At 46.6% G+C, this 19,977-nt stretch overlaps 1 protein-coding gene across 1 annotated transcript; it reads right to left on the bottom strand.

The window, feature by feature from the left end:
* Window positions 1-2,382: 2,382 nt before the first annotated feature.
* On the bottom strand, window positions 2,383-17,624 carry GGT1 (gamma-glutamyltransferase 1). Its single transcript, XM_072880157.1, has 13 exons — window positions 17,509-17,624; window positions 13,292-13,453; window positions 12,516-12,643; window positions 12,189-12,278; window positions 10,965-11,157; window positions 9,606-9,763; window positions 8,575-8,724; window positions 7,925-8,061; window positions 6,858-7,045; window positions 5,918-6,045; window positions 4,898-5,010; window positions 3,689-3,802; window positions 2,383-2,610 (listed from the first exon to the last, which is right to left on the bottom strand). The coding sequence occupies exons 2-13, from the start codon at window positions 13,447-13,449 to the stop codon at window positions 2,467-2,469; spliced, it is 1,701 nt and encodes a 566-aa protein (XP_072736258.1). The 5' UTR covers window positions 13,450-13,453; window positions 17,509-17,624; the 3' UTR covers window positions 2,383-2,466.
* Window positions 17,625-19,977: the final 2,353 nt, after the last annotated feature.

Here is a 19,977-nt window from a genome sequence, read left to right as displayed (position 1 = left end):
GTCTTACAGTATGAACCATTGACTGACATTTGCCTATTGATACGCAGACAGCCTCAATGTAGTGTGAGTAGTGGAATGTGGTATCAAAGCAGGGGGCAGAAGTGCATGCCCTAGGTACAGATATGTCCAAATGAGATGTAGATAATTACAGCATGCAGAAGTATCCCTAGTGTTTTTTAAAAATGTAGGATGTAAGTGCAAGCCTTAGCCCAGCTTAGTTTTAACAAATCAGTCCTCTGTAGTGATACTGCTAAAACAAACAAACAAACCAACCCATTCCTGCAGAGAGTCAAGAATTCAAATGCATTTATAAGAATAGTTTTCAACAGAAGTTGAAGCCACCGTTTTTTGCCATGGCAAAATCTGAGCTTTCCAGAAGGGAAGTTTTGTAACATAGGTTATAAATAATAGGGGAGTTTTCTGACCAGCTAGAAGAAATTCAGGAACATAAGTAAGACTATCACGAACTGTTAGAACCAGCCTGGCAGCAGTTACTCAAACTTGTTTCAGAAAGCATGTTTGTCCAACAGTCATTTCCCAGAAAACAGTTACTCTCCAGTTTCACACTGCAAGCTTTGCCTGTTGTAATTCAGACTAACTATAGTGACTGTAAGGTTTCAATAAGCTTATTTTGCTGTGCAATAATTTTGTTTATTTCTCAGATCGCACTTGGCCAGGAAAGAGCTCAGCTCGTCCTAAGCCCAAAGGGTCAGGTATTTCCAACAAATAGCAGCTGATGCTGTTCCATACACAAACTTGTATCAAAGCTTCCTAAAATGCCCTGCAAACTGGATTTAAACAGCAGCCTGCCACTGAGTGGCATCTATTGTGGAACTACAAGAAGCAGAAAAGTCAAATCTCAGTTCAGCAATAAAAGGATACAAGTTTGGCCCCAAACCCATCTCATTCTTAAGGGAACACAATGACTCTATGTTATTTACAATCACTGCCTTAGCTACACCTAACACATCATCATCAGTAACAGCTCAGGAAAAAGGAGCACAGAGCGCATCCCAGGCAACTTTTGGTAAAAGCCCCTCATTTTAGTGGGAGTGATATAAGCAAACACATATGCCAAAGTTGTGAATCTTTGATTTAAGCATAATCTAGCTATCACTTTATTCCTTGAAACTAGACTCTCCTCAACTCCAGAAACTACTGGGAAAGAGAGGGTGCCTGATTTCTAAAATCTCATACTTTCATTTTCTCTTCAATGCATTCTGTATTTTAAGGTCCTTAGAAACTGATAGGAAGTTTCAACAAGCCAAATAGATGAGTTCAGTTCCTGTTACTTGTGTTTCAAGGATTGCATAAACATCCCTAGAGCTTGACAACATCCTGGAACATTCAGTTTTGATCTTAGGCTCAGTTATCTAGTCTCATGTATTAGTCCATGCTGGTAGGTGAACACCAAAACCCCCTCATGCATAGGTACAGACACTCTTAGCTGTTCCATCTCAGACAGGGATTTCTGAGAGGTCATTAATTGTTTGGTTAATGGTAACTTACCTTCAAACAAGAGGAGCTGCAGTGTGCCCTTTTTTAGAGGTTTCATTTCCTCAGACTCTGCTATTTCAGGCCTGCAGTATGATGTGGTAAAAAGCAAACTGGAGAAAAACAAGCTTGTTTTGGATATTTAACTATTTTTCTTTACTCATAGCTTCATCAAAGGAGTGAAGAAAAGAGAAAAATCTCAGGAGAGCTTCTTTCCCGCAGACTCTCACCATCCCTTTCCACAGTAGCAACTGTGCAGGCGAGAAAAATGTGTGACTCCATATTTATTTATTTTAGTTGTGCTCAGAGTTTTACAGGTAGCATCTTCCCTTTAGACCTTCTCAACAGAAATATAAAAAAGTTTGAAGCCATTTCCCCATTTACCCACTCATCTCCAATAATCAACTGAAGTGAAAAGCAGAAACATCTTTTGTTAAAAGAAAGATTGGTGAGTTTGTGAAGGATTATCCCAGTCTAGAGCTAGGCTTCCTGCTATGGCACAGCTCTATTAGTTTGTAACTTAGAAAACCCAGTCCCCAGCGTCCTGTAACTCCCATCTACTCAACAGGAAACAAATCTCTTCTCTAGCGATGACAGGGACATTCCCGGTAGCTGATGCTGTGCAAGGGAAACACTTCCTGCAGCTTGGGTGAGCTGGACCTTCTTCAGAAACTCTGGGTACCCAATCTGTCTTCATGGGATGGAGAGGAGGCAGGGAACAAACTCTTCAAGGCAGAACAGACTCTTCAAGTAAGTACTGCATGTCCTGGTAGACATGCTTGTCTTAGCAGACTGCTGTGGCATGAGGCACTTCGGTCATGGCTGTAGAGAACTGTCCCAGCTCTGTCAACAGAACCACAGGTAAATTTGTTCTCTTTCCTGCGAGAAGTCCCTGAGTTGCAGACCTAAAGGATCTTACCTCCAAACACACCTCAGTGTCACTAGACCACTAAAAAAAGGAGCCGAGCCACATCAGTAGCCTGCAGGGAAGCCACCTTTCCGGGAGTCGGAGGCTGCAGCCCATCCTTCATCTGTTCTGAGAATGGCCTGCACAACCCCAATGCTTCTCACCTGCGTGGTATTGTGTTTTCTCTTCTTTAGTTGTTCTTCTATACCCTGGAATGCAGAAGTGAATGAGGACAACAGGAGAGAGAAACTGCACACGTGCCGTAGTCTGTGACCTGCATCCTCCACGACTACCCAAGTGTTCAGCACCTGTATTAGGTAGGTCTAAATCTACATATGCTGTTCCTCCTCTTCCCTTTGCTTTCTGGGATGCCCTGCTTTTGAAGAGGTGGAATTGAGAAGATGTGGCATTTGTGGTGCTCAGTGTGGGCTACCAATACTACTCCTGGTCACAGAGCATTCTGCCTCAGATACATAGCAACAGCCAGAACTGATGGATCCTGTTTGGGAATGGGGGAAATCACAGGACTTGTAGAGAGCAGGGCATCCTCCCCAGTGCAGGCAGATTTCTCAGCTGTTACCTTAATAAGAAGCTTATTAAAGGAGGATCTTCTGCATAGTTTGATGAAGAAAACTGCCTTATGTAGGAGTGTTTTCCCTAATATAGAGACATGGGATGAGATATGTACAAAGACTGCATCTGTCTCAGGCCTCTGGGACGTGTAATTCTTCAGGATGAACGAAGCTGCCAGCTCAGGCGAGTGGTATGCAGAGCGAGGCAGATCTTGCCATCAGCTCTCAGACTGACAGTGCTGCATGGAGACCTTTACTGTGAAAATATTTTCAAGCTTGTTCTCAGGTCCCTCTGTGCATTCTCCCTCACGAGCTCTGTGCCAGTGCTTCTGGATTCGTCAGGAGATTGCACAACAGGACAAGAGTTTCCTGAGGGTCAGTGGATTTAGACTGCTGAATGGTTCAGGCCCTGATGTGGTTTGCTATTTTGCAAGTTCTCTGAGCCAAACAACATTACAAGAAGATATATACCCTCAGTTTCAGAGGTAGGTCATGCTTGAATGCACTAGGCTTCAAACCCATGCAACTGAGACTAAAGGTACACTTTGAACAGCTTATTGTGACCCAGGACTTGACCTGTGCCAGCTTTGATACTGCTCACCTAGGAACGTTTGGCAAAGCTTCATGATTTTCCACAAGTCCATGCCTTCCCAACACTAGGAACCCAGCACCATACAAGGAGTTCACGCACACCCCAGACTCTAGCTAGACAAACCTCCTCTATTTTCTGCTCAAGCTCCGTGATATTGGGAAACAGCTGATCGTGAATTCTGGGCTCTTCCACTGCTTTCTTCACATCATAACCAAACCAGATGGAATTGATGATCGTCTATGAGAAGCAAAAAGCCTTAACGTTAGTTACTTATCTTCAAAGAGGCCTGACCCTTGTAGCAAGATAGGCAGAGATGTCTGAAGGATGTTCACCAGAGCACATAAAAAGCATGATTTCTGGTTCCTGCTGCTTTCAGCAGTCCCTCTCTTGGCTAAGCAAAACACAGGTACATTGCAGCAAGTCAGCTCTATACGCTCAGGAGGATTCCCAAACAGAGAGACCATTACTTACTAAAATTAACATAGTAAAAGGATCAGATACTCAAGCTATTGTAGCTGGATTTATGCTGCTATGATTAAGCCAGTGCTGGCTTAGACACACAGCAATCACCTCAGCAAACAAAAAGCTACAGCTTTCTGCTACCATGCAACAGGTTTCCTTAAACCTGGCTCATCTCTACATGCTTAAATTGCAGGTTGGAGCTGCTGGCAAGTGAAAATAGCCTCAGGATCAAGAGCTTAGAAAGCTGCTTGCAGTGGTTTTTATGGAGACTTCTCTACCTCAGCCAGAAAGCAAGATCCAGCCTGGTGCTTTGAACTGCTGTGTGTGGTGGCACAGGAGACAGCTTTCTCCTGCAATCACTTTTGGTCTAGCTGGGCATTTGAGTGGCTGCCACAGCAGCCCACAGAGAGCCTGCCTGTCAGATGGCCTGATGCCATGCCTGGCCTAAGTTCTTATTTAGCTTCTCTCTGTGACTTTCATCCAAAGTTTAGGATGTTGGATTGGAATGGCTCTAAACTAGATAAAGAGGCTAGTTCATGGAGATCCAGAGAACAGAAGTCAAAGCTAAACTGAAGTCACAAATCTTCCACAAGTGCTAAGAACAACTTGCCAAAGGAAAAGACCTGGAGTCACTGAAGGAAGTAATTTAAGAGACTCTTTGTAGCTCTGGCAGGAGCTGGTGTTGGAGCTCTGGCCCTCAGAAGGCCAGCCAGGAACTTCCCTTTCAGGCCCCTGGCCCACACAGCAGGAAGCCGCCACAGCCATGTTCACGTCCCAGGTGGAGACTTGAGCCCCTTAGCCCAAACACTGCCTCTCCCCCACCTTGTTTTGCCTCAGCCTTGTCCCCAGTTTGCCCATATCATCACATACCAGTGCCGTTGCTGTAGTTATTTTTGTTCCTCCAGAAGCACCAACCACCATCCTGACCTTTTTCATTTTATCCACCAAGATGGAGGGGCACATAGAGGACATCGGCTGTTTACCTGTTGGGGACACAGATGCAACAGAGGCTCAGCTTTCCACCTGCAGCTTACAAACTGCCAGCTCCTGCTCCATGTCTAAACCCAGAGCCTCAGTAGCCACCTTCCTGACTCAGCTCACGTGTCTTGTTCAGCCCTTGGGGATCCCACTATCCCCTGTACCCACCTCCTTCTTGCTCCTGTAATGCAAAGCTTAACCCTGGTCCTTCACGCAGAGGCTGAAGGTGCTTTCCTCCACAGTCCTGTCCCAGCTGGGGTTGTCTGCGATGCAGCTGCCTCCCGTACACCATGGGACTTCCCTTCCTGTCCTTTCACTTCCCTGTCCCTCTCCAAAGCATGGGGTCCAGGAGGGTAGCAGAATCCCAGCCTGCTTTAGCAGCAATGAAATGGGTCTGCAGGAGGCAGTGGTGGAGGGGGCTTGGGTTAGGTATGTGAACTGGATCGAATAGGCAAGGTGCTTGGGTTAGGGATGTGAACTGGATCTATCCAAAGCTGCCCTACAGCTCGCAGGGCAGCATAGGGAGAAGGCTGGACAGTGCCATCCAACACTTTGCAGTCAGCTCCTGCTGCTGCCTCCCTCTTAAATCAGTTCAAAGAAATCTTTCGCGGCCCTAAGTAATTTCATTCGACATGCACTGAGCTCCCTGGGAAAGGATTTCTGGTTGTTAGAAGGAGGCATCCACAAGAGTTTTCCTTCAGACAGCCTCTCCTCCTTCAGGGTACACCAGGGGCGGCTGGCTGTGTGTTTTTGACAGGGATTCCAGGCGACTCGCTTTCATCCCTCTCCTCTGCAGAAAGCCCCAGATCTGTGCCCGACCACAGACATGCTGCAGCCTACCTTGCAGACACCACAGCATTAGTATGCGAGATATAGCCAAAAGACTGAGCCAGGAAGGCAGTTTACAGCTACCTGGTGCTATGAAATTTGCTGGAGAAGGAGGGATCCCAAATCCATTGATTATGTGAGGTGAGCTGAAGTCGTCCATCTCATCATTAAATATGATTCCACTCACGTTGGATCGTACATCAGAGCCAAAGCTAGACAAAACAAGTTGGTGCAGACATGTCAAAACCAGAGCAAATCCAGGAAGAGCTTCAGGTGAATTACTGCAAGGTGAAACCTGGGAGTGATTGGAGTCCACTCCCTCCTGTTGTAAAGGTCATTCTGTCACCCCTTGGGGGAAGGAAGCAGTTTATACCGTGAGTACACAGCTACACAAGGAGGAAAGGCAGCCCAGAGGCCTGCTGTATAGCTCCCCTGCAAGGACCCCAAGGGGAAAAACAGCACAGCAGCTAAGTACAACTAATTCCCCTTCCAGCCGGGCAGTACTGTGCTCCATTCAGAGGCAACATAGCTCAAAGGCTGGCACATTTGGGAATGATTGGGGTTTTGCTTAGATGTGTCAAGCTGGAGACATTTTCTATGGACAAAAAGAACCTTCACCCCCCAGCTTCAGGCCATACATGCAGAACACAGCTCTTCCTGACAGCACTCAAAGCCAAACACTGCACTTCCAGGCCAGCTGTATTAGCTCAAATTCCTTCCAGATGCCTGGGAAATCAGAGGCGGCAGCGATACCACTGCTTATGAGAAGATCCAGATGCAGTGAATGTTTTCTTGGTGGGTGAACCCAACATGGGAGAGGACACATCTTGTCCTCTGACCCAACCACACAGGCCTCAGTGTTAAGAACTGACCTGCAAGCTCAGCAGGAGAAGTGCCTGTCAACAGTGCTACCCATCACTACCCCGCTAGAGAGATGACAGTTCAGTGATGTTTTATACCAACCACAGAACCACCACTAGGAAGATGGCAAAGGCCTATGTGGAAGTAATGTCTGAGCTCATACTATTGGTTGATGGTGCTGGTGGCGGACACAGCGCTGCCATCATCAGCCACAATGGAGAGGTGGGATGTACCGGCATTATCTCCAGTGTAATATACTGGGTCATAGTAGTCAACTGGATGGGAGGTGTTGTCAGTGATTTTCCTCCGGAGACTATCCGCAAAGTACTCGGACGTCATGTTTCTGATCGCCTGTCAGAGAAATCCAATGCAGTTACTCAGGAGATTAAGTTTAAGAGACATGTAGTTATGAGGCTGATATCCAATACTTCAGACCACAGAAGAGTGGCAAATCCCAGCAGTGAGGCTATAGTTTTCCAGCAGGGGCTTTCCTCCTTCTTGAAAGATGGGCATTGTACCAAAGAACATTTTAAGCAGTCACAGAAGCAGCTGTTACAATGCACCCCTTTGTGTAGGAAGTTAATCAGCATCCATTATTGTAGATCTATGGAGAGCTGTCCTCAACACTGCTGTGAGGTGTAGGCAAGCAGTGTTACACTTGCTTCAGAGATGAGAGGAGAGGGATCGGGTTGAGAGGACTAGACCAAGGCAAGCTCTGATCATTGCTCTGTAAGTTGCAAATTTGTGTCCATCAAGTTGGGCTGGGCTCAGATCCTGCTGCTTTTGGAGAGTCACAGAAGTAAAAGCACAAAGTATGAAGCTGGGAAAAGCAGGGTTCCTGCCTCACCTTCCCATCCATTGGTCCATTTACTATGGGCAGGACTGTGGTTAGAGAGCCACAAGGATGCTGGGAATGTCATCTAGTGATAAAGGCTTCCAAGACTATGAAAACAGGGAGGGTTAGCCCTAAATATACTCAAATGCTCCTGGTGAATTGAGGATTTTGCTTTTCCTTACAGCAGGAAGGTTTCCTCCATTTATATCCCTCACAGCTCAGCCATGAGTCACATAGGACTTCACATTTTGATTCAGAGATGTTTCAGTGCCTGTCAATAGCAGGTGGCACAGAGCATCCCTGACAAAGTTTAGTCACCCAAAAACTTTAAGCCATGTTCCAGTCAACCTTGGTGTTGCAAGGTGTTGCAAAAAGAAAAGGCTTTTGCCAGGTACCTCTCTAATGTTGACAAATTTTGGATCTCCCAGTAAAGTCCTCTTGGCGTAGGCAAAGCGAAAGGCCTCCACAATGCGGTGGTAAGTCAGACCTTTCTCCTCCATGGTTTTGATGCTGTCAGCAGAGAAATTATATCCTGGCAACAGAAGACAAATTATTGTGAACACAAAGGAAAGTACAAGGTCAATGGACTGCTAATAAACCTGGGTCAAATGGTATAATCTTGAAGCCCAGTCTCTACAGAGATGCAGTCACTGGACTGTCCTAATCTCCGCATGGAGAACACAGCAGCTCTGGTTGTTTTGAGCACTGTGGGAGTCATCAGCAAGATTTGTACTTGCATGAATGTTTTCCAAAGAAGCCTCAAGTGCAAGTTAGTTTCCACCCATGCCTGGTACCTACCAGGCAAGTGCCCCAATCAGGACCATATTTTTCCTCTCGCACCTGTATTTCAAGTAGGAAGGCAACATCCCTGAGTTTACAGCAGAAGAGGAATGTTTCCGCATCTCTGATCCCTCCTGGGGTCTCAGACTTCCCACCTGCTGGAGGGCTATCAAGGGAGGCCCAGCTCCCAAAACGAAAAAGGCGTTGTCTTTGGAGCTCTCTCAGCTCCCGCTGCCTGTAAGGCACTGCTCAGTGGCACTCTCACCTTTCAGTATGTTGAAAATGAGGGCTAGCACTGGGCCACTTAGGGGGGCACTAGGCGTGTAGAGGGTAAACTCCCCAAGTGCGATCTGTATGGGGTCTTCGATCACTGTTGCATTGTAGTCCCGCAGGTCATCCAATGTGACAATGCCTCCTGGAAAAGAGAAGGAAACTATAGATGTGGGTTTATGTGATCTCTGGTGGGAAGAGGAGGTAATACTCCATCACCATGTATCACAGCAAGGACAAGAGGGAACACAGACAAATCCAAAAAGTTGCAAGGTAAAGAAAGCAAAGATGGGTGCACAAGAGATGAATTTATTCCTTAATAAATCCAGCTGAGGCTCACATAGCCTAAGCTTGAAGTTGGGCTGATTTACAGCAGCCAAAAATCTGGTGATCCATCTTTTTTTACAAAGGACACCAGCAGTCAAAACGTCATTAAGAGTCCTGTTTACAGGAGGAGGATGCAGCTTTTGGGTGCAGATGCTTTGTGCTACCCCACAAGCAGAATAATTTGTATGTTCCATTGCCTTTCTTATCAGAAGGGGGAAGACAGTAATTAACCATCACAAATAAAGCCACTAAATGACTTACAGGAGGTTGACTGAAGCTAGCCAATGCTAGCTAGTAAGGATAGGATACTACCACCATCTAGTGGCACCGAGAGATTAAACAAGCTCAGAGTTTACAGGACCACGCATGTAATGTTTTAGGTAGAAACTTGTTGGATTCAGGCTCTGTTAACAGCACGTATCTACTAAGCTATATCCAGAAACGCATAGACTTGCTAGACTATATGGTACAGAAACGCACAATATATACTATCCATTTCTGACTGAGTTTCAAATGCATCCATTAAAGTGCTAACAGCTTCTCTTGGGTGTGCTGTTGCCACAGATCTCAGAGGCGGCATTTCAGGCAGCAGGCTTGACCCGCTTCCAAGGCTTCTGCAGGTCACTGGCTCCTCCCTGGATGCTGAGCCGCAGCAGTCAGGTCACTCATGCTGTTTTGGACAGATGTCCTGTTTCTCACCTACACTGCGGATGTCATCGATGATCTGTTTTGCCAGGCTTCCTGTGTAAAAGGCATCTGCTCCTTCACTGGCTATAGTCTCGTATGTGTTGGCTAGTTTAGGCATCTTGATGATATCGCCCTCACGCAGAATTTTCCCTCCTCTGCAGAACACTTCGCTAACAGAGAAAGGAGATTGAGAAGATCAGGTCTGAGAGACAAGTTCAAAACTATGTGTACCTGTACCAGCTGACACAGTATTTGAGTGTTCATGCTAGAGGCTTCTTGGAGAGAAGAGAAACTGCCTGAGCCATGCCCCAGGGGTCCTGATATCTTGCACTGGGACATAAAAGTGAACAGTGGTTTCTGACCTGGGATTCCACATTGCTCAGAATTTGCTCAGTGAAGCCTGCAGGAGGGAGTGCCGATCTTTTTCACCAAGGCAGGCCACCCTCCCTACCTGCCCAAGGGGCCAACCACTGCCTCAAGATGCCCAGGAGGGGCCATAGTCCTTGAACTCAAGCAGTTCTGTTCAGAGCACGGACTACAAAGCTATGAGGCTCAAAGCTTCCAGAGAGTCCAGGAGAATGCGTTTTGATCCCTGTTTGTCAGAGCACTTTGAGGTAGACAGGTTCCTCTCTAGCTCCCTCATCATGGATCATGAATGTGCTGCTGTGGACCTGCCAGATGGAAATACAGGAGATAGGCCCAGGCTGTACATCCCAATTGAATTGGAAACCAACCTGCAGCTGGCAGAGATTTTAAGGAAAAGAGACGATTAAGCATGATCTCCAGTAGGGCTGGCAATAGACACCAAGGGTTTGACTGTACAAGGAAGTGGAAGAGCATTTAAAACCCTTCATGTTCATAGTCATTGCCAGAAGTGGATGGTCAGAGGCATTGCTCAAGGAAGGCTGACTGCAGAGTAAGAGATGACCCAAATTCCCACTGCCTGACAGCAGATGAGATGTTCAAGGAGACTCTGCAATTGCCCCAAATGCAGGTAAGATTAGCTTAGTGCACTTACAGCATGAGGAAAAGCTGGGGATTCAGAAAATACATTGCCATCTGACAGATTTATCCCAGCATGTACTCCAATTCCACCTTTGCTCAGACAAATGGACTTTAAGAGCAGAATTTATCGCCCTTTAAAGGTCAGGACTGAACATTCCTAAAATTGGCCACATGATTTAGCACCTTCAGGTAGCTGGAATAACATCAGCAGGTACAGTGAGTACAGTCACTGGAGGGGAGGCACACTCCTCACAGACGCTACATTACACAAACACAGAGACTTTTCAGCTAGGATGCAGCTACCCCAAATTTCTCTGCACAGAACAGCAACTGCTCTACCCACCACAGTGAGACTGCTCTACCCACCACAGTGAGGGATTGCTTTCAATTGCCTCCTTTCTTGATTTGATGGCTTCTGCAAGGCCTTTCCCAATAGGGAATCCTTCTCTTGCCAACTTGATGCTGGGCAGAAACAGGTCTTTCCATGCAAGTTTGCCATGACGCTTGTGAGCCAGTTCATACCCACGGATTTCTCCTGGAACAGCGATGGACAGTCCTCCTGGAGTAGATAAGGAATGTATTAGTCTTCCACAGCAAGAAAAGAAAGTGATTAACGGAGTAAGAGGTAGAGCAGGCTTCTCTGTCAGCCCTGTTTTTACGCAGGGATTATGTATACTATGACCAGCTCAGCTTAGGCATAAGACGCTGACAGAATTATTCTGTCCAACATATTAACATCTGACATCTGTCTGAATTATTATGCCTACATATTCTGGACTGTTGAAACACCTCTATCCTCTTGCTGGTAACTCAAGTTTCTGGGTCATTTCCCCTCAGTAGGCTCTGTACCAGAGAAAAGCTGCTCAGAACACAGAAGCTGCAGATTCCAATCCTTCAGAGGAGAACACACTACAGTAAGAGGACACAGACTGTGTACATACTTAAGCCACAAACTTTGTTGCAGCATTGTAACTGCAATTGCAATAGATTGATTACTACATTGCACAGTGATGCAGCAATTTGCTTCAATCCTGTTTTTATTGGCATCTCCCAGAAGTTCAACACACTTTTCAAACTGCCTCCAAGGTGCTGTTCCTCCTTGGTTACAGGAGTGACCATGAAGAGAACTAGTTAATATTTCTTTCTATTTTTGATTAGAATATAATTCCCTGAAAGGAAATTACTTCTTCTTCTGAACCATTAGTTGAAGCCACCACAAAAGGTATTTAGGGAGGACACTTGAACTGACAAGAACTCAGTTGATCCACAAAGATTTATTCAAAGAGGTGGAAATGAAAGATGGCAGATATGGAACAGGTCATACTCAGGGCTTTGGATTCACCTGGATTTTCAGGAAGTGAAAAGCAGAAAGTGCTGAGGTGACCGACTAGTTTGACGGACATGATTTTTGGCTTCCTTGTCAGGATGGAATTTGCAGATTGTGTAAAGCAGAGGATGTTTCTAGGTGAGAAATCCTGTAGATATGCAAGAACCTAACCATAAGAAATGTTCTTAATTCAGACATGTCAGTAGCAGCTAATGTTGGAGCTATGTGGTCCCCCCAAAGCAGTGAAACAGCCTTTGCCATACCTTTCAGAGAGAGCTCTGTGTTGTTCCCAAACATGTCCTCCGATGCTTTTTTTGGAGCCACCTCTCTTGCATTAATGATTTCCACTTTTCCTTTTAACGACAGAGCAAGGAAGATGATGTTTAGCTCTGGACTCAACACACAGGCATGGTCTCTGCTGAAGAAGTCTGATCAATGTGAGCCAGTTTCTTGGCAATTATTTTGAGGACAGCATGTTCCCCCAGAGACTGTGAGAGTCAGTCATTTACCCTCACTCAGGTAGGATAAATCACTTGCTTTAGATAAACAGTTCTCAAACTGTCCCAGATGTGTATGGCCCTGTCCCTTACCTGTGCTGCTGTAGATGGTAAAGAAGAGGCCCCCTCCAATGCCCATGCTGTGAGCATTCATGAGTCCTACACAAAGTAGAGCTGCAATCGCAGCATCCACTGCTGATCCGCCTTGCTGAAGGATGTCCCTGTGCAGCAGAAGAGAAGGCATCGTATGGTGACATGTTACAGTGTCTCAGCTACCTGTGAGCAGTGGAGTCATCTCATCAGAGCAGCTATGACAGATTCTCTAATGCACGTTTGTCCACACCCAGTCTATAGATTCCTCAGGAATAGGAAGTTTTGAGCTTCTGTCACCTTAGAGAATACATCCTAATGGTCTAGGTGCAGACCAGATCAGCCCTCATTAGAGACACATCCAAACTAGCTTGAAAACACCGAGATGTGTCAAAGTACGTTTGGGGACAGGCATCCCAGATACATTCATGACACATGAGAAATGACAGCTCCCTGAGGAGCCTGAAATCTGCATCACTTGCATCTAGAATTGGAGGACAGCTTGATAAATGATTTTTAAAAGGAGCTTGAAAAGCATCTCTCATTCCCATTGTTCTAGGCAATCTTTGCTTGCTATGTTGTCTTTGAGCAACTGCAGTAACATTGGTCAGGCACGGTAAAAGCCCGGGTTTTATTATGGCCTCCTCTTTCTACTGGGAGATTAGAGATTTTCTGTGCTGGGCAACTGCCAGGCTTGCACCTGGACATCGGGGAAACAACAGTTTTGTCTTGTGCAAGAGCTGTCAGAAGTAACGAGTCACAGCACAATCAGCGGGTACCTTCCAATTATTGAGCACTGCCCTGCGTCTGTAGCCACAGCCGCCCTCTTATAAGTGTGTGTGTCCCCTGAGTCAGAGCGCAGCCCAAAGAAGAGTCCCAGGAACAAGATGAGCAGGACTACAGCCAGGCCTCCAGCCACCACATAGCGCTTCTTCATCTTCCTGTGGGAAGAAACAGGATCGTCAACCTTGCTGCTTCTGTGGCACATGGGAACTAGGGAGCAGATGATCAGGCACAAGAGCAGTCTTTTCATCTACCTTCTTTCATATCCTCTATTTCCCTCTCTACCCTCCGGCAGCCAACAGCTCTGCACATGGCAGGGCAGTTTGGGAAGGAGTGGCCAGGGGAGGTGTGAGCCCAATTCTGGCCTCGACAGTTACATCAGGGTGATGTCCTGTTTTGAAGTGAACTAGAATTATCAAGAGGGAAGGGGATGTTCAAGATGTCCTGCTGCTGTTAACTTTCAGTGGCAATAGGACAACGGATTGCTCTTTGTTACTTTACACTCTGAGGATTTTAGATGCTCGGCAGGCATTTAAGTTACTGCTCTGCTTGCAAGGACAGGGGCCCAGTGTCAGACTGGATTTGATCTAGTTCCCAAATCAAGTCAGCAATATGAGCCAGAGACTTTTTACCAGATTCCCCCCTCCAACACACACTGGCAGGCCCTTTGCCTCCTTTGTAATGTGATGGAGTCAAGGACTGCATCCTGCCCACACCCTGGAGGCAGGCTGGCTTTGCCAGGTGAGCAGCCATCTGTGTTGACCTCTTCCTCCCTGCTTCATAGCCACATGGTGAGTCTGTATGTATGACTTCTCCCCATCTTTCCACCCCTTGCTTTTTAGCTGGTTTCCCTGAGTTCTGAGTTGTGGGCAGTGAACAGCTTCCTCCTCCCCTGAACCTCTCACAGAAAGGGTCTCCCAAATATTTCCTCACTCAGATTCATATCAAGACCTTTTCCATGGACACTGCTGGTACCATTTCTCTATGCCCCTGCCACCTCTGTGCAGAACAGCAGTTCTAGCAGCTTCCCCTTTACACCCATTACTATCATCCTATTTGCAGAGTGATCTACTTCAGTGAGCACTTCAGGGACTCCTGCAAGCCTTTTGGTAACATCTCTAAAGTATTACAGTACCAGCAATGAAAAGGCCCCAAATGAGCAACTATCACTTGGGTAAGAACCTGTCTTATAGCAGGTAGGTAACCTCATACACCAAAAAAGCAGCAAGTTCATAGGTGAGAAGGGAAATCCAAGGAGCAGAACATAACTGGTGTCAGTCATGACTCACATCACCTTCAGAGGAAAAATTTTTTAAAAATTTAACTTCCTATAATCTCTTTGAAATACCATGTCTGTGAAGGAGTTTCTGTCCAGAAGGTTGTGAATGACCAGTGCAAAACACATCTTAATCATTAGGCAAGCAACCTTGGCCAAAGTTGTTTGTCACACCTCAGTGTGAGCACAGCAGCCCCTCCTCTTCAGGGCCCTTGGCCAGAGCACCTTTCCAATGAGCCTGCCGCTTCTAGAGGGCGATGGCCAGTGCTCATGTCTCCATGTTTCCCAGTCCTGCACACAGCTGCTCGTGGGGTGCACAGGGTTGCTGTTCATCTGTGAGCGAGCATAGGACACCAAGGAGCTCTCTGACACCCATATTCCAGATAGGCACCGGGATGAGTCGAGAGCTACTGAGGGGATGGAGAGTCGCTGCCACCTTGTTGGGACTGACAGTTCATGAAATACAGCTTGAACAGCTACTCTTTGACCCATTTCCTTTCCCATTACAGGACTGTTCCAGCAAAAAAGACCTAAATTCCTCACATTGCCTTCAGGGACCAACTTCCCCCTATGTAGTGCAGCTTTGGGTTTTCACCGTGACTACTGTACTTGTGCAATAGCCAAGATGCCCTTTACCTTACCGAAGCATCTGCCATCCTCAGAGACAAGCCAATCCATGGCATTGTGGGTGAAGAGTGGATCCACCAACCTCACACTCTGTGGATGTTCCACAGCCCAAAGTAGAGCAAGCTCCAGCAGTCAGAGCAGCGCTTGGTGCCCTGCAGCAGCAGCACACGGAGGATTAGGGAGCAGTGAGTGTGCCAGCACAGAGCTAACTAGAGGAAACAGGCCAGGCCAGCCAAAGCAAAACTTTTCTCAGAGGGAGGAGATTAGCAAGCACTGCCCCCTCAACCTCACCCCCACTCCTGTTATTTAAATTAGGAGATAATACATTTGCTATCCAAGCCCTGTATCTGTGAGTCTCAGTCTGAGCACTAAAGATGTCCATCTCCAAGTAAAGCAGCTCAAACCAGCGTGTAAATCTACTGTATGTGCTGTTCTGTAAACAAATGTCAACCGAGAGCAGTAAAAGGTAAATGGATGAAACCTCTTTCCAGGTTCTAGAACTTGATTTACACTCAACTACTTTTAAAAGAGACCAGTGGCGTTGTTTGCAGAGCAATGACTGTGCAGGGAAACAGAGAAGCCATTATGTCCCCAACAATAGCTCACACACAGCCTCAGAGTTTAAAGACAGTTTTGTTTGTTGGCAGAGAGAGTTCAGCTTCAGCACTGGCAGTCTCCTCCAGGCTTCACAAGAAATGCCATGGGATCTTTTATCTGTGCCCCAGCTAGGCAGAAGGTACTTTGTTTCATCTGAAGGCTGCTCTATGCTGGGCTGTCCTGCAAGCCTGGGGTGACTCAAGCCCCGTGGCTGGTGTGTTAACCCATAGGCTCCTGGCTGGGGCTGTGCAGTTCTCCTCCACGACTGCTTGCCTCACTGCTGGGCTCCTGTAAAGATCTACTGCCTTGTCAGGCAAGTTATTCTGCAAGCAGAAGAGGAGAAAGGGAAACCTCAGATGGTACCTCTGCTCTCATCTTTCACCTCCTCTCTGGATTCGGATGACACTTGTAAGCATCTCCTAGACCCATAAGAGCTCCACGCTGAGTGCCCAGCAGCCCAGTGAGTGCACAGACCTTGAAAAGGGCCCTCCAGCCCACTTCATACGCCTGAGGAACAGCTCCCCGCCTGCCACCAGCCCCCAGGGCGAGGATAAGACACGCACCTGCCCCTGGGGCAGGAACAAGCACACAGACTGCCATGAAGAAGAAACACGGATTGCTGGGCACTGCTCCTGCACTGCACTGTGGTACCACATTGCCCTCTGGGCTGGGCCTCTGGGACCCAAGCGGGGCCAGAATAAGTGAATGCTCTTAGTAAAAGTACATCTGTGCAATCTGTCAGATTGATCCTGCTAAGGAAGAAGCAGATGTACAAGCTAAAGATCTGCAGCTTTCTCTTCTGCAACAGTATAGAGAGCAAACTCAGCTGAGAATAACCCTCTCCACCTTAACTGCCAGCTCAACTCCCATAAGCTCCTTAACATATTTCAGGGCTGACCCTAGAGGAAAGTATCTCTTGCACAGTCCTTACTGCCTTCCTAACTGTGGCACAGCAGAGCGCCGAACAGGCATTTTGTTTGCTGTGCAGCAATCAGGAGATGGATGAGGAGCCTGTAGATATCTCATTCTCTAACCCACCTCTCCGTACTCACCCTGTGCCCTGGGTAGGTGCACTGCAGGAACAGCTGGGTTTTTGCACCAATGGTCTTTGTGAGCCTTGGCTCTGAAATCGAGTCCCCACTGTGATTTATTGTTGGGAGTGGAGCAGCAGCTGCGGGCCGCTACCTGAGCTAGCTTCCCAACTATTGTCTGCTGAGGCTGGCTTTAACCTCCAGATCTCTGCCAAATCCAGCTGTTGGAAACTTGGCTAGCACTTCAGTCACACAGCACTGCTTGGCAGTAGCAATAGGTCTCCAGGAGAGAGTGGCTATAAGACCATTAAAAGCAATATGGTGATTTCTCACTGTTATAAATGTCCAACAGCCAGTCCCAGCCATGGAATTTAAAATGCAGCCTAATAGTCTGTCTTAATTTCTATCAGGAGAGGGGGAGGGCCAGCAAGTAGCAGAGTTATGCTTGTATGAGCAACCCCATTGAGGTGTAATCAGATGTGTCACAACATTCACAATATTATTTAAACATGACACTGTTTTTGAATTAAAAGAACCCCAGTGCAACAGGCTAGCTAGTGTCAGGCAAGGGATACAGGGTCTGACATCTTTGCCGAGGGGGCTGGGGCGCACTGTAGAGATGAGGAACGTGCCATGGTCAGGGAAAGCGCCAGGAGAACTGAAAGAGAAGAAAGAGATGTACCAGCCAGAAAGCAGGGGAGAGAGAACAGTAGGATACCACAGGATGACAAAGGAGTCCAGGTATGGTCAGGCACTGCCTTGTTCTTGAATGAAGTAGCGAAGAAAGCATCCACTGACACCACCTAAAACGTTAACCACAAACTTTAACCAAACAGGCTTCTGCTTTAAACCCATCTTGCAACAGCTGCATACCTCAGCACGCACTCTTAAGGGTTCCTCGTACTCCCACCCCCAGCCCAGTAGCCAATACTTGGCCATTAGCTTTGAGATGTCCGTCCTTACTTTCCCCAGGCAGCACACGTTATGCAAGGATAGATTGAACATCTTGAATCTTGTCACAGGACATAGGCTATGCTCTTCTGATAAAACTCAAAGTCTAATCCATATCAATAACATTGCCATATTTAAATAATTAATAACAAGCAGTTGAAATAATGTTTTCACACTCCACGGTTGTGTATAGTGAACTGTCAGTGACTTTTGAGTGAGAAAGTATCTGAAGAGAACAGCCACAAGATTGCCACAGGACCTCCAGGAGTATAAGCCAACAGAGGCCTTGAAAGAGTGGAACCAGGTTGACAACAGAGGCCCAAGGGCTATTCACACTAATGTTCCGTTACTGATCCAGCATTATGTGACAACCCAACGAAGGTGCCTGCAACTGATCACGCAGGTGGAGCCATCTCTAAAGTGTCTATAAGACTGTCAGACAGCTACTTGTGCTGACACCATACTTCAGGATCGGGTATGCAGAATCAATCACTCGGGCATCCTGTCTTGCTACAGGTGTAAGTACTGTTTGAGAGGACAGGCTACTTATTCCCAAGGGCTGTTCCCAGCATCCTGCCAGGGGGGCAGGCCATATTCGGAGGTGAAGAAGGAGTTCTATCCATCCTTGTGCTAATGGCTGGTGGGGGGTCCTTGTCAACCACCAAGTTGGTGCTGGTTCCCCATGCCATTATCTCCTTGCTTTCCTTTCTCACTGGGAGCTCACTGAGAGGTAGTGTAATGAAAAAAGCAAATTATTCCTTCATCTGTGGGAAGCCCTTGCACTAGGAGTCTGTGTGCACACCCGCTTAGCCAGAAGACAGTTTAAATCCTCAGATATAACTGTGCTAACCATGTATTCCCTCAGTTGTCAGGGAGCACAGCGGCCAGTGACTTTTGCTTTCATCTGCAGGAATATCCAGGGTCATCGGCCCCTGAGCAGCTAATTAGCTGGGGTTATTAGCTCCAAGAAAGCTTGCACTGAAGAAAATTAGGACAAAACCAATACAGAAAGTACACTGGGACTGTCCATGGCTATTTCTGGTGACTTCAGCTGTTCCTTCTACTTCCAAAGGGAGAAAAGTTTCCAAGATTTGTTTGCTGTTCCGAGTTATCCATTTTGTACTTTGCTTATATACCTGTTTTCTAGCAGTTCTATAAGATTTATATGACTCTGGCTAACTAAGTACGGTCTTTTCCCCTTTCCTACTAAAACTGGTTGTTATGCCTTCTAGGGCATGGTATGCCTTCTCACATGCCACATCAAAAGCTTAGGTTGCCCATTCCCCATCAACCACTCCCTTCATTACACAATTTACAGTTCTTAGGTTCTGGCAGGCTAACGTATGCCATAATTACCCAAAGGCCAGGGGACAAACACCTTACACAACAAGGACCGTGTAAAGATTACAAACATAGTTGTAACATCAAACCTGCTTCCTGCCTACCAGGTTAGGGCTCTCCAATTGTAATGGGGTCTTTGTGTCTCACCACAAATAGTCCCAAAGTAGCGGTGGGTGAGCTGGTGCAGGCTGTACATGTATATACCGTTACTCTTGGACTGAACTGGAACGGCTCAAATGCAATATTTCTACCCACTAACAGGTTTCTGTTAGCCCAAATGGCAGAAAACTTTGTAACTTTGTTAGCAGTATGTTCACGCCTGCTCTTCTATGGATTTGGTAGGAGAGACATAAACTTCCTGAGCCCTCTCCTTTTGAGAACAGTCCCAAAAGAAAAGGGTTTGTTTCCCTGTGCCTTCTGTCCTGTACTCAGACACAAAGGTCTGGTCCTATATAAGCCTTGCAGCCTTGCCCTGCAGTTATTGCAGTAAGACATGAACTTAAGCAATTTGAGATTCTGATCTACAAGTTCACTTGCTAAATATCTTTTCCCCTTAGGCCTTTTACTATGACTTGTAGTAGCAGTCACCAGGATGCCTCTGATCAGGACTCTGGTTCTGCTACCAATGACACAGGCAGACAGAATCTCCTATCAGGTACTGATCTTCATGGTGACTAGCAGGCATTTTTTCCATAACTATTCCTACCTCGCCCACACGATGCCTTCTAGACACTTTAAACAAGTTATTAACAACCACCTCTTGTATCTAAGGAAATAATTCCCAATTAAAGTCTTACACAGATTTCTGTAGAAAACTGACTCAAATATTGAAGTATCTGGAATTAAAAATTAGCAGATA

Source organism: Ciconia boyciana, chromosome 15 (assembly GCF_034638445.1).
Source record: "Ciconia boyciana chromosome 15, ASM3463844v1, whole genome shotgun sequence".
Lineage (NCBI taxonomy): Eukaryota > Metazoa > Chordata > Aves > Ciconiiformes > Ciconiidae > Ciconia > Ciconia boyciana.
The sequence above is the reverse complement of the archived record's forward strand: the minus strand, read 5'-3'. Positions and strand labels throughout refer to the sequence as shown.